This window comes from Antennarius striatus, chromosome 8 (genome assembly GCF_040054535.1).
Source record: "Antennarius striatus isolate MH-2024 chromosome 8, ASM4005453v1, whole genome shotgun sequence".
Taxonomy (NCBI): domain Eukaryota; kingdom Metazoa; phylum Chordata; class Actinopteri; order Lophiiformes; family Antennariidae; genus Antennarius; species Antennarius striatus.
In genome coordinates, this window is record NC_090783.1 from 14,215,544 (window position 1) to 14,230,000 (window position 14,457).

At 42.2% G+C, this 14,457-nt stretch overlaps 1 protein-coding gene across 5 annotated transcripts in view; it reads left to right on the plus strand.

Moving 5' to 3' along the window:
- Positions 1–37: 37 nt before the first annotated feature.
- The window catches only part of nacc1b (nucleus accumbens associated 1, BEN and BTB (POZ) domain containing b), a 46,464-nt gene continuing 32,044 nt past the window's right edge, over positions 38–14,457 (plus strand). For 2 of the 5 annotated variants that reach the window (XM_068320835.1, XM_068320839.1), the window contains exons 1-2: positions 38–141; positions 10,635–10,785. In XM_068320835.1, the coding sequence (XP_068176936.1) occupies positions 59–141; positions 10,635–10,785 (234 nt within the window). In that variant the 5' untranslated portion in view covers positions 38–58. Of the gene's footprint in view, positions 264–670; positions 1,325–10,634; positions 10,786–14,457 lie in introns of those variants that run through there. The other 3 variants (XM_068320837.1, XM_068320838.1, XM_068320836.1) reach the window with 3 other exon arrangements.

Consider the following 14,457-nt stretch of genomic DNA (forward strand, 5'->3'; position numbering starts at 1 on the left):
CGCGTGTGCGTGAATACAGTGCGTGATGCGGCTGCCGGTTCACACACAGTCACAATGAATGGCTGCTTGTGACGCGGCGGAGGGAGACACTCGGCGGAGCTGCTCGTCCACCGAAACACCGGAGCGGACCACAGTTCAGGGGTGAGTGAAGAACTGCGGGTCATCGGGGACAAGCGGGTCCGGTGAGACGCTCCGGCCAGCAGCCTCGAACTGTATGCGTGCGAGTGTGAGGAAGGAGGGGGCACCGTCTTCAATTCGGAAGGGTAATTTCGGATGCAGGGGTGATGTATGGCCTCTGCTCTTGTCGCTTTATTGTTTTTTAGGCTCTGGGGTGGTAAAGTTGTGATTGCCCCTATGGGGGATGGGCGCACGGAGGCAGACCAAACTTTAACCACTTCTCCGGCTTCACGCTGCCCTTCCCCTTCCATCGGTGAGTGACTTGATGAGTCCTTCGCTCTCCTTTATCCCGCATTACTAAAATTTCTCAAAAAGCAGTTTTGTATTTTTCGGCGCGGGGGTGAGGGGGGGGTGGTAGTTTGTTATAAAACGTGAATAACGCAGGTAGGCATTGATTCGTCATAAACCATTGCGTCCTGTCGGGAAACGGGTTAAGCTTTCACAGCCAGCCCCCGACTCCCCTGTCTCCTCCTCTCCTCTCCTCGCCATGCCGGATCCATCCGTCTGTCTCGCCTACAGTTGCAGCGCATTTGTGTCCCGGGATGACCTGTTGATGTCGGCTGAAGACGGAGTGCCAGTATCGCCCGCCGCTGTAAACCAATGTCTTGGTAACATCAGCAGAGACATTTTAGAAAGCATTCTGGAGTTGCGTGTCCGCTGGATTTGTAACAGTAAATAAAGAATGTGTTCGACGTGACACATCAGAAGCGACATTTTGGAGGGGCACAACGTGTCTGTCCCGCATCGGTAGCTGGAGAAGGGGAGGGGGGACACGGTCTGAACGGCCATCACGGAAATAAGGGCGACTGGAGAACACTGAACTGCTGAATATTTTATCATCTCGACTATTTTTGTGGCATCTTTCATGTCCCGGTTCCGACGATAACAGCGGGTGTACTGTGGGAGTTGAAACCGGGGTTGTGTACTGGAAGAGCTCCCTTTTTGTCGCTGTTCTGGTCCCTCCCTCCGCGGAACGCGCCGGCCCGGGCCGGCCGAGGACTCCCAAATCCTAGCGGGCATCGAGGCTGGCACACGGCGGGGCACCGAGAGCTGCTGGCCCGCTCCCACTCCCCTGCTGCCCGTGTCGTGGCGGCTCCTCTCTCTCGACGCGTTTACTGGCGAGACGTCGGCTTGACTAGACTTTGATGTGAGATTAATTTATGTATAATTAATGTGTATAAATAACGTCATTTTGAAGTTTCGGCTCTAGTCGTGCTCCAGGGAGCTACACTAGAGATATTTTGGGGCATGTCTACCCTCCACTGTCAGTAAATACATCAGATTTAGCCGTATGTGCTTCAACCCACGGGTCACAGAACGTCAAGAATTGATGTGTAATTTAAAGGCTGTGTGCGATAAATAATAATGAGATGTGTTTTATTGTTAGCTTAGCTTTAGCTTGCTACTTGCTAACAGGCTACCTTTAACCATCTTAAACCAGGAAACGATGTGATTAGTTATTGACTGATGTTAATATCATAGTGATTTGAGTGGTTGTTTGTAAGGACTGTGCCATCAAGCCGAGTGTAATGATCAAGTTAGTTTTTGGGCATTTGGATCTTTGCTGGAATAGTTGTCTTCACAAGTAAACATAAGTTACTGACATTGGGGAGAAATGTAAAAGTTGCAGGTAGATCTCTCACTCTCTCTCTGCCCCCCCCCCCTCACACACACACACACACACACACACACACACTCACATGCACACCCTCTGAATGAGGAACATGGGGGCTTCAGGGCAAGGGTCAAGTGGTGTAAATTAACTCCCCTTCATGTTTCCTGGAAGTTTTTGTGACCTTTCCAACCTGTGACGAGGGAAAAAAATCGGCTGTGAGGATGTCCTTGGATGGATTGTCAGTGTTGTGTTGTACTCAGATGCTGGTAAAATACTTTTATGATTCCAACTGAAAGTGAGGAAAAAAAAAAGAAAGTTAACACAAACCCATGAATATTAGCATGAGCACAGAATGTTATATTTGACAAACTTATTCGGTGATACTGTTTTTGCCAGTGTATTATGGTTGTCTGTCTGTTAGAGTTTACTCAAAAAGTTAGAAACAGCTTTTAATGACATATTTTCGATGTGGTATGGTCCAAGGAAAGATCATTAGGTATCTGTTTCGAAGTGGATCATTTTTTTACATTCAAATTTGTTAGAGGAATGATTATAAGAGGATTTTTGTAACCTTTTTGATAATGATATTGATGGGACAATAATGACGCGATAGCATCCCCATGAGATTTAGCACACAATCATTGGACCACTGCTTTTTGGTTCCATGACCTGTAATGGGCAAACTGAGCTGCCTTGGTGTAGAACGTAATTCTATGAGTGCTTTCTAATTTTTGCATGTAAATATTGAGGTGGCTCTGCTTCACACAAGTGGTTTGTGGTAGCATGGTCCCTCCACTTATCAGAAGGTCAGTGGCTTGATCCACAGCCACTGCAATCTACAAGTCGAGCAAGACACGGCCGGCCCGTGCATTAGTGTGTAAGTGATGGTGTGAAAGGTTTCTAATGAGCAGATGAATGAATGGGTGAACGCTGGCTTGTGTTGTGTCTTAAGTTGTCAATCAGACCAACTACAGTCCATTTACTATTTTGCAACCATCCCCTTATTATTATGATTGTACATACAGCAGTACCTTGAGATATGTTCTGCTTGACATAGGAGTTATTTGTGGTCTGAGACATTGCGCTGTCATATTTTTGTTTGATATATGAGCAAAATCTGATATGCTAGACTGGAATGGATTAAAATGATTTTACTTATTTTAAATGGGGAAACTAGTGGGAACCCATAAAATTCCACAATAAAACAATAATATCAGACTTCATACTAAACATATGAAAACGAATGTATTGATATTATAAACCAAGCGCGCCCAACGTAGTCCAAAATCAACTGGTGACGTAACGACTTTGTGTTGGCAAATCATGGATTGTGTTGGACAGGCATTGTGAAGCCATATATGAATGTTAGCAGGCTAACTTGAGAAAGAAAGCTAACTAATCGTGAGATTGAGAAAGGAGCAAGAGAAAAAGAAATTTTAGAGAAGTGATAGTTCTGTTAGCTGACTACATGAAAAGAGCTGCATGTAGTTACTTAAAGACCGTTTTTGTCAGATGCCCGGGGAGCACTTTAGATACAACATTGATTGTCTTATTCCAAACAGAAACCATAGCTGGACAGACTGTTCGTGCCAGCTAGTTTCACTCAGAATTTGTTGCGGTTTTTGTGTCGTTCCTGCTGTTTGGACTCTCTGCTCAAAAACATGAAAATTGTTGGAACAGTTATGACACTCTAAAATTATGTTAACTGGGAAGTTCATGTAAAGTTATTTCTTCTCCTAACATAGCAGATGCCTTACGCCATATTGTTCACATGATTCCTTCTGGCAGATGCGCTGTGATTGGTTGGGCGCTGTGATTGGTTGGGCACTTGATTGACAGGTAGTGGGTGGAGTTGGTGTCAGCGTGACAGCGTGAGACTTTTCAAGTCAGCTTATTCAAATATACTGTATATGTGGGGATGTTTGACTTATGAGCTCAGTTACGACACGGATCAAACTAGTATCTTGACATTCAGGTAGCTCTCAACCTACGAACACAGTTGGTTCCCAGTGGCTGTTCATAATGTAAACCGTTCATAAGTCTTCATTTCTTAAATTTAAACTATAGTTGCCGTTTGAGGTAATTTAGATGCCATTCATTCTGTAAATACCTAAGTTCTGTTCCCTAACAGAAACAATTACAGGACAGTAGTACCATAATGTAACTTTTACGTCTCTACCTCTGAATGAAATGTATTCTCTGTGTCAAGGGTCAAGGCACTAAGATTTTCCACCGCACTTACATGAATGACGCAGTGATGTGCTTCTTTGTAATCAAAGGTCTGACACACCACTTTATGCTTGACAGGTCACTTTATGCTTGATTACTCTGTTTTATTTCCATTAAATTTCTCTGTTAGCTCAACCGGTAGTTAACATCAAATAGCAAAATATTCAGCGTTCAGCATTCAGTGATTAATTCTTCTGGGCAGAAACCTAACCAGAAGCCAATAGCCAATATTGGTTTGCACATCATTTAGCTCCTACATGGGGACAACCCCAATAATTAACAAGGCAGTCACAGACTACAACATCCCGCAACACCCCTGAATTAAAAATTTACCCTGACCTACTTGCATAGGTCAAAGATCAAATCTAATGCTCTGACCTAAATTCATAGATCAAAGCACTAGCTTTGATCTATGGTCTTACACTGATCTATGGCCTTCTCCCTCGTCTTTCTATCTTATCCGGTTCCTGAATGTACAAAAGTTGAAAATTGACCGTGACTTGGTTATTTCAAGGTCAAGGTCATCATCTCATTTTCATCATTGTCGCAGAGCAATGTGTTTTTTGTTTAATCTTTCTATCTGCAACGGTTGCGAAGATATTAGGTGGACTAATGTCCGGACAGCTGGCTGGACGAACACTTGACCTTTTTTCTTTTGATTTTCATTTATAAATCACAGTTAACTAATAAAAATGTGGATTTCAAATCTTATCTTCTTGGTCTATTCTATTGATTAGTCATCCACTACAATTTTGTAATGTCCTAGAATTCAAATTCTTTATTTGGGGCCCTTCATCAGGTATGAGATTAAAATGCGATTGATTAATTACAAATCCTATGATTAATTAGATTAATTTTCTTAATCGCCTGACAGCACTAATATATGTGTGTGTGTATGTGTGTGTATATATATATATATATATATATATATATATATATATATATATATATATATATATACCTGTATATAGGGTAAGCTAACGTTCAACTGTGTGTCCTTGACATGTTTTGCATTTAAATGATACGTTAGGCTGGAGCTGCTTAGGTGATATGAAAATTCTTTTACAAAAGGTACAAATAATAATAATAATAATGGATTAGATTCATATAGCGCTTTTCTGGACACTCAAAGATGCTTTACATCGGATTCATTATTCAGTCACTCCTCATTCATACTTGGTGATGGTAAGCTACATGTGTAGCCACAGCTGCTGCGGGGCAGACTGACAGAGGCATCGACAGCGCAGATTGGCAGGGCAGAATCACTGCATTTTTGTTGATAGTCCCGTCTTTATTCTTTTTATAAATAAACTTTCCGCCCAAAGGTTCGAGTGGGTTTGCCTCGCTCTCCTATGTCGCATCCTTCTCTGTTGTCAGTCGCCCTGCTTTTGACTAGTGGTGCAGGTGGGAAGGGACGTCACTGCAGCCTATGGGTCCCTCAATGGGCCAAATTTAAAATGCTTGTGCATTGACTTGCCACTCATGATTAATTGCATTAATTTTTATAGCGCGTTAATTTGCAGCGTAATTAACTAATCTAATTAACACGTTAAAGTGACAGCCCTAATATATACATATATATATGAATGTATATATTTATGTATATATGTATGTATATGCAGTGCGCCCTCGCAGATTCACATATCAACACTTGTGACTTCACCTCATTTTTGTTAGGCACTCACGTGATACCATCCACGCATTCTATTGGCTGACGGCATCTGGAGGTGCGCTATTTCCATGAGTCTCGGACTTATGTGAGACACAAAAGTGCTTTGAACAGTCGATAAGAGTGTGGGAAAAGGTAATACAGATAGAAGGTGGTTTAATATCAGTATAGGGAGGGTCATAAACCTTTAAATTACCGTAAATAATAAGATAGTTTGTCGCTCTATCGCGGAATTTGTTAATCGCGTGTGGTCCCTGGAATGCATTAACCGCGAGGAAGGAGGGTGCAATGTATATACAGTATGTATCTCCCCACCTACATATTTGAATAAGCTCACTTGAAAACCTCACGGTGTCACGTTTAAACTGTGAATCAGGAGTCGCGGGATGTTGCAATCTCTGACTGCCTTGGTTCTAGTTGTTGTCTTTGATGGGTTCTATTACTTTTGTGTCATCTGCAAATCTGATAATGGAGTCGGAGCTATGTCACCAGTGCAGTTGTTGAGGAGAGAGGAGAGGTGAGGGGTGAGCGTCCCGCTTTGTTGGATGCTGGCGCTCAGGGTGATGGTGAAGGAAGTGAGTTTGTCTAACCTAACCAATTAAGGTCTGGAAGTCCTTAATCCAGTTGCACACAGAACTGTCTAGGATCTTGGTTTCCACAAGGTGACCAAGATTGGAGATGAGTCAGGAGGGGATGATCGTGTTGAATACTGAGCCGCCATCAGCTAGGTCGTTTGGGACGAAGTGATGAACATACATACATTTATGTACTGTATATATAGACATCCATGTAGACACCCATAGACATCCATAACGTTATGACCACCTGTCTAATATTGTGTAGGTCTAACTTTTGCTGTCAAAACAGCTCTGACAACAATGACGCATGGATGCCACTGAAGCCGTGAAGGTGTGCTGTGGTATCTGTCTCCAAGTCATTAGAAGCAAATCGATTAAGTTCCTTAAATTGTGAAGTGGGTCTCAACAGACCGGACTTGTTTGTCCAACACATCCCACAAATGCTCGATTGGATTGGGATCTGGGGAATTCTGGGAAGACTACGGTAACACCTCAAACTTCTTGTTGTGTTCCTCACGCTGTTCCTGAACTATTTGTCAGTGTTCGTGTGTTCGTCTGTTCGTCCGGCCATCTGTCCTGCCGTTAGTCCACCAAGTATATTCACAACTGTTGCAGATAGAAAGATGAAACAAAAAACACATTACTCTGCGGCAAAGGGGATGAAAATGACATGATGACCGGCTGGGAGTATTATTTTGCAGAAAGACCGCAGTGTCACTATGGAATACCAATTGTATGAGGGTGTACATGGTCTGATGCTCACTTGCCCAGCACGGGTACGCTGACCGGCTTGTCACTATGCAACCCCATACAAAACAAGTTGTGGTGCTTTGTGTATTCTGAAACCTTTCTGTCGGAACCAGTATTAACTTCTTCAGTGCTGTATGTCGTGCATATGCGGTACATTTGACAATAAAGTTGACTATGACTATATGTTAGACCAGAAAATGCTGGTCATCAGTGAGGCTTCTCAGCCCATGACACTGGTGGGCACACTTGCTGGTACAACTCTGTTTCTTCCCTGGACATACTATTGAGGGATACTGGCCACTGTGAATCAGGAACATCCCGCAGGAGGTGCAGGTTTGGAGATGCTCTGACCCAGTGGCTTAGCCATCACAATTTTGCCCTTGTGAAACCCATTCAAATCTTTCCCATTGTTCGTATGTCTAACACTGTGGTTCTTAGCCTTGTTGGATGTACTGAATCCTGCCAGTTTCATATGCTCACTCACCGAACCTTTCTTTAGTAATTTTTTTTTTCAAATTTAAGACATAAGTGTATGTTTTACTGATGCATTTATTGAACTGTGTATTAATTTCACCTTTTTCAAAGAAAAAAACCAGTGCATGAACTCACATGAAATTACCTACCTGCAAATCAGTGTGACTTCTGCTGTTGTTTTTGAGAGACCAGTTCAGATACGTTTGGCTTCACCTTGGCAAGTGCTACTCATATGTCATTTTCACATCAAAGTCTGTTTCTTTTGTCCAGTGTGAGACTAGAGTTGCTCAAGTTGACATTGCAAATCATGCAGAACACTGACTCCCATCACATTCCGTTATTTATTTATTTATTTTTATTTAATATACTCGATTAATCCCAGATTAATCCTGCTATACCACTGAGCCACTGCCGCCCCTTATACATGTAAATTTCACGTTGCACATGTTCATCCGTGCACTTTTTTTTTTTTTGGTCGACATGGGTTAAAACATTAAGAAAGAAATCAGATGACGTACCAACCTGACAGGCATAAAACGACCACTAAGTGCGCAAAATCCCCTGTAGCACAGGAAGGATAATCAATGTAGCATGATCACCTGCAGCCAGTGATGGCAAAGGGGGCATTTCATCACGAATTGACGCAATGTGTCATATGTTCACAGTGATTTGTGTATGTTTGGCGGAGGTTGACTCCAGTTTCCACCGAACCCCTGAGACCAACTCACCGAACCCCTAGGGTTCGATCGAACCCCGGTTAAGAACCACTGGTCTAACACATTAAGTTTGAGGGTAAAATGTTCACTTGCTGCCTAATGAATGTTGAGTGGTTTTTAACAATGTGAATAAAACATTAATAGAAACAGACTTATTTTCAAGGATGAGAGAGGCACAATTCATTGTTTGGCATGTGAGTGAGGAGGGTGCACAGAGTAAATAAACACAGTCAAACATGCTCCATGACTCAAGATTCATAGAATGTTGTATTAGTGTTCCCTGAAGTTGATGGTGTCTGACCTTTTAAACACAACTGTACAATTGTATACTGAATACTCTATCTGTATATTTATTTTTGCGAAGTTAGCTTACACTTGTGCTCATGTTGCCATGTTATGCACATTTCAACAATACCCAACATAATTGCCTAACATCTGCAACAGTAAAGGAAAATACAGATCCCCCTGAGTGTTACAGTATTTGCTTCTGTGACACTGTATCAGTATTCAAAAAGAGTTTAATATCATATTCAAGCACAGTTTGTGTCTGTGGTTGTCTCTGTGTTGTGTTTAAACCACAGATGGCTAGATTGCAGTGTGAAGAACTATCTTCTGCCATTTGACACTTTCAATCCAAGTAGACATCAACAGGAAGAAGTATGCACAGAGAACAGAGGAATGTAAAACGATAAATCACCTTACTAAAGAAACACAATATACAACATTGCATTGAATTGTATTCTCTGTATTGTGTACAGAGACTCAAACCAATGCACAACCAAGCTGACTTGTATGGAACTGGCCCTAAGTCATGCTCATGATGGTCATACCCATCACTAATGATGGCCAGATGCTTTGTCTACACAGGAAAGTTCCCAAGATGTTTTCTTTTTATTGTTCATGCACAGTTGGACAAACGGAGAGATAACTTTCAACACACTAGTTTTACAAATATGTTATTAATATATTACGTATAATTTGTAATGTTGCATGAATTGTACTTGACTGACAAAATGGATGAATGGGCTCTTGTAGATCAGACTTGCAATGTGGAACTATATGACTTTTCTTTTTGCATTAAAATCCAAATTTGGAGCATAATGTGCTCTAGTTGATTTGACATGTTCTGCAATGTGACATTTGAGCTTCAACACAATCTGATGAGACAATATATTGTGTATTCTCTCCTCAGCTGTCATGAGGAAAGCTGGAAATGATATAGCAGGCTGTTGTTTGGTTTACCAGGTATTCTCTTCCTCCCAGGGGTAATGACTCTCATATTGTTTACTATTAGATGATTGGTTTTGGTATACTCAGAACAAGAGCTCAGCATCATCTCCTCAGACCCAATTGTTTGGAGGTGATGCTCTTGTACATACATTCTTTTCAGCAGAATGGTGACTCACTTTTTTTCTGGTTATTTTTACTCTGTCACACTTTGCATCAGTGTCCACTCTGATAGGAGTCCAGTTCAATGTGGTGTCTCCAGTTTTGAATAAAAATGTACTGTAGAACTGGATTCCCTCTTAATTTTTTTTATTTTCAGTCCGACAATTCCTCCACTTTTGGTTAGTGGCCACCTAGGGTTATGAAGAAAAGTTAAGCTGTGTTATGTAAGCAGTAGTGTGTTGGCTGAGAAGGACTGCTGGAAAGGAAGGAAGGCTAATAAACACCAAATGGATTATTAACTACAAATTAGATGTGATGAAGAGAGAGAGAGGGCTTCTGTAACAGTTACTGATGGCCCCAAATTCTTTTTCATTGAATGAAAGTTATTTACCAAATACTTAATTCATTAATCATCTTACACTTTATTAGCCTACTTTTTTTTATTTTTAGGTTCCTTCCTCCCTCCCTCTTTTGTTTGTTTGGCTTTTCTAGTCCATCTCATCACTCTTTTATTTGCTATTACTCTTGCTCTGTACTGTGGGCTTGTGCTAGCCGAACGCAACTACGCCATAGGCGAAGTAAATTCCAGTGGCTACAAGGTTTTTAGCCTGTGTAGCTACAGTGGCGTTCTTATATTTAGGGAAAAAAGGCTAAAACTTACAACTTTTTGGACTCCCGAAAATCCCCGAGCAATAACATAAGAAAAAATGTTTTTTTCTCGCTCGCGCTCTTTTTTATCTCGCTCTTTCCAACGCCCGTCGGCGCGGTGCGCTGCGCCGCTGTCTTGGACACAGAATGTGGCTTACTCAATTCCTTTACACTGAGCCACAGTGGCTTAGTCATACTACCTCCTAGTGCAAGCCCAGGTACTGTTGGGTCTCCTCTCTCTCATCACTTCACTAATTTTCCCATTTTCCACTACTCCTTCCCTTCAGCACCATCATCGTGTCATCTATGTTCTCCTCCTTCCATCACTCTAACCCTTCAGTGGCATTGGTCCTGTCAGGTCATGGTACGTCTACTTCTGTTTCTTGCAGACCCCGTGGTGCTGGGCAGAGCGTTATGGCTCAGACGCTGCAGATGGCGATCCCTAACTTTGGCAACAACATCCTGGAGTGTCTGAATGAACAGCGGCTACAGGGCCTCTACTGTGATGTCTCCGTGGTTGTCAAGGGCCACGCATTCAAGGTCCACACCCTTTCTTGTTAACTGTTGACCATTAGGTGTTAGTCCTTGAATGGATAAGTGTTATTTATGTTTACAGCATGTTCACATTTTCAGTTTAGTTTTTAGTCCAAAGACATAGACATGTGCCATGTACCGCCTGTGAGGCTTTGTAATCTCGCTCCTCATAATTGTTAAACATATTTAAAAAAAATTTTTTTTAAACAAATACAGTAATACCTCTGTACTCGACCATAATCCGTTCTGAGGTGGTGGATGAGCACCGATTTGTTCGAACACCGAAACCAATTTTCCCATAAGAAATAATGGAAAGTATTTTAATCCGTTCTTACCATTTAGAAAAATACCTAAAATATTATAAGAACGTGTATCTAAACAACAACGAAGACGTAAATGTGCACAAGCAGTACATGATAAAGATAAAGCATTATAAACCATTTTGTATAATTTACTTCCGTTTTGGAGAGTGGTTGATGGCACTAGCGTCATCATGGAAGGGGAATCCCTTCCATGATGATGCTAGGTAACGCGCCTCCAGGGGTTTTCTCCCTTCTCTCTCTCTTCCGTGGAGGTGAATCTGGCTGGGCAGTAGCCTTCCTCTTTTCTTTAAGAAGGAACCTGTCCATTGTCAGTTGCTTCTGCTTCAAGATAGTGGAAATGGTTGACTTTGCCATTTCGTACTGCGACGCGAGGTCGGACACTCGTACACCACTTTCATATTTTGCTATACTTTCCGTACGTCTTTGCGTACGTAATTTGCGTACGTGTTACTCCGCTGGCGGTCTGAGTCGAACTGACGCTTACCCGCTGGCCGAGGAGCGCGTTCGGGTCGACTCGGCTAGTCGATTACCGAAAATCTGTTCGGAGTCCGATACATTTTCTACTCAAATTTTTTGGTCGAGCACAGATTTGGTCAAGTATAGAGGCGGTCGAGTACAGAGGTATCACTGTATTCAATATTTAACAATATTTTAACAATAATTGTTAAATATATATATGTATATATATATGTGTATATATATATATATATATATATATATATATATATGTATGTATGTGTGTGTGTGTATACAGTATATACACACACGCGCACACACACACACACACACACACACACACACACACACACACACACACACACACACACACACAAACACACACACATCGAAAATCCAAGAGTACTTCAGGAATATGGCCCCAACAGATGAATTGCTCAGTGAATGCCTTAGACAGCAGAAACCTGAGGAGGAAGAGGAGGAGGAGGAGGAGACAACATGGAGGGACAAGCCCCTACACGGCATGTACCACCGTCAGATAGAGGAAGTGGTTGATATCAAGACCTACCAATGGCTGAATAAAGCTGGATTGACAGACAGCACAGAGGTGCTGATCATGGCAGCACAAGAACAGGCCCTAAGTACAAGAGCAACAGAGGCCAATATCTACCACAGTAGATGTGACCCAAGGTGCAGGCTATGTAAAGAAGCCCCAGAGTCAGTCCAGCATGTGGTAGCAGGGTGTAAGATGCTCGCCAGCTCAGCATACATGGAAAGGCACAACCAAGTAGCTGTGGTAGTGTAGAGGAACATCTGTACCCAGTATGGACTAGAAGTACCCACATTCCAGTGGGACACTACACCAAAGGAGGTTTAGAACGACAAGGCTAAGATCCTGTGGGACTTCAGCTTCCAGACTGACAAACAGCTGCTAGCTAACAAACCGGACATAGTGGTAGTGGACAAAAAGTGGACAAAGCGGTGATAATAGATGTGGCGATTCCAGCTGACGCCAACATCAGGAAGAAGGAACACGAAAAGATTGAGTATCAAGGGTTGAAAGAACAGCTGGAACATATGTTGAAGATCAAGGTTAATGTGGGCCCTGTGGTAGTAGGAGCACTTGGGGCAGTGACCCCCAAACTGGAAGAGTGGCTCCAGCAGATTCCTGGAACAACATCTGAAGCCTCATTCCAGAAGAGCGCAGACCTAGGAACAGCTAAGATACTGCGCAGAACCCTCAGACTCCCAGGCCTTTGGTAGAGGACCCGAGCTTGAGGATGACACACAGATACCACCCCACAAGGGTGAGAGGGACATTTTTCATTTTAATTTTTTTAAATATATATGATATATATGAAAGTGCGCTGCGTACTGAGACTCAGGGAATGCAGAACATTTCCAGATGCCGTCAGCCAATAGAATGCATGTACAGTATCACAAGACTACCTACTAAAAATCAGCGATGAAGTAAAGCCGCGTGTATTGATGCGCGGATGCCCGAAGGATTACTGTACATGCTTTGCTGCCTGTTAAAGAACAAAACCTTTCATATAATGGTCTTTACATGTCTTTTGCATTAGTAAAAATAAAACCTCCATCCGTCTGCTCCCAAGCTGGCCCACCTGTCAAATTTTAGAACTCTGCCTGCTAGTCAAAAATTTTGTCCACCCCTGCTTTAGTTTGAAAAGATTAGTGCCTGGGATAGGTAAACTATTCCTGGAATAGCTTCACTGGATTAATTGGATATTGTCACTGTACATATTGACCTTGTGTTCATCATACCAGTTTAGCAGCAAGCTCATAAATATGCCAGCAATTGAAAAAAAACAAAACATGCCTGGCAGCAGACCTAAGCCTCTTTCAGATACTGTTGGTATTGTGCAATAGCTCTGAAATGAGTTCCCTTTTCTGTGACCCCTTTTAATTTGTTCAACAGACCAAAGGTGTCACAATGCCACCTTAGTGTGTGCTTTTGCAGTGTTTGCAGACAATAAGCAACCTTAAGAGGCCTGACATATGGTGCAACAGTGAGCATAAAAGCTGACATATTGCACTGTCTCTCCAGTTAGCAGTCATCATCTTTGTTCGAATCACAAACGTCGTGTTTCTACTGCATAGTAAATTCATTGGGGGTAGGTTGCACATGTGATTACCCCGTCTGTCACTCTTGTGCACTTTGTTCATTCAGAAGTCAGATTTGGCACTGTTATAACCTATGCAGGCATCACAGAAGTGGATTAAACTGACACAACTTTACTCTGTCATCATAGTCAAACAGAATGTTGGTGTGGCTCAAGATGATTGGAAGGTGACAATAAATGTTAGGCAATTTTTCCAGTATGAATTCAATACTTCAATACTTCAGGGACACTAGAAATAGAGGATCTATCATGTATCAAAGCAAGTTTTTGTACATTGTTTGTAGGGGTCAGGGCCACATGTCCTCTTCAGACTAGTTTCACTTTTTCATTGGCTCCTCTAGTAGTGAGTGCAATGCATGCAGTAAAGTTGATTTCCTCACTGACGGTTTCAGTTAAGTTTTTGAAATCTTTGAAGAAAAGGTTCAGGTGAACAACTACCAGACCTCAGCTTTTAGATTTTTTTTAGTAAAATATTGATTTTCTAGATATTTTATTTGTGATGACAGTTGGAGAGTAGACAATGTAGCCACAAGAGGACACAAGCCAGTGTCTTATTGTGCCGGTCCCAAGCCCGGATAAATACAGAGGGTTGCGTCAGGAAGGGCATCCGGTGTAAAACTTTTGCCAAATCAAAGATGCGAATCAAACCTATGACTTCCATACCGGAAGACATGAAGGTAGTTGGTGTGAGAGAAGAGGATTCAAAGGACAGGGCTAGATGGAGGAAATTGATTCGCTGTGGCGACCCCTAAAGG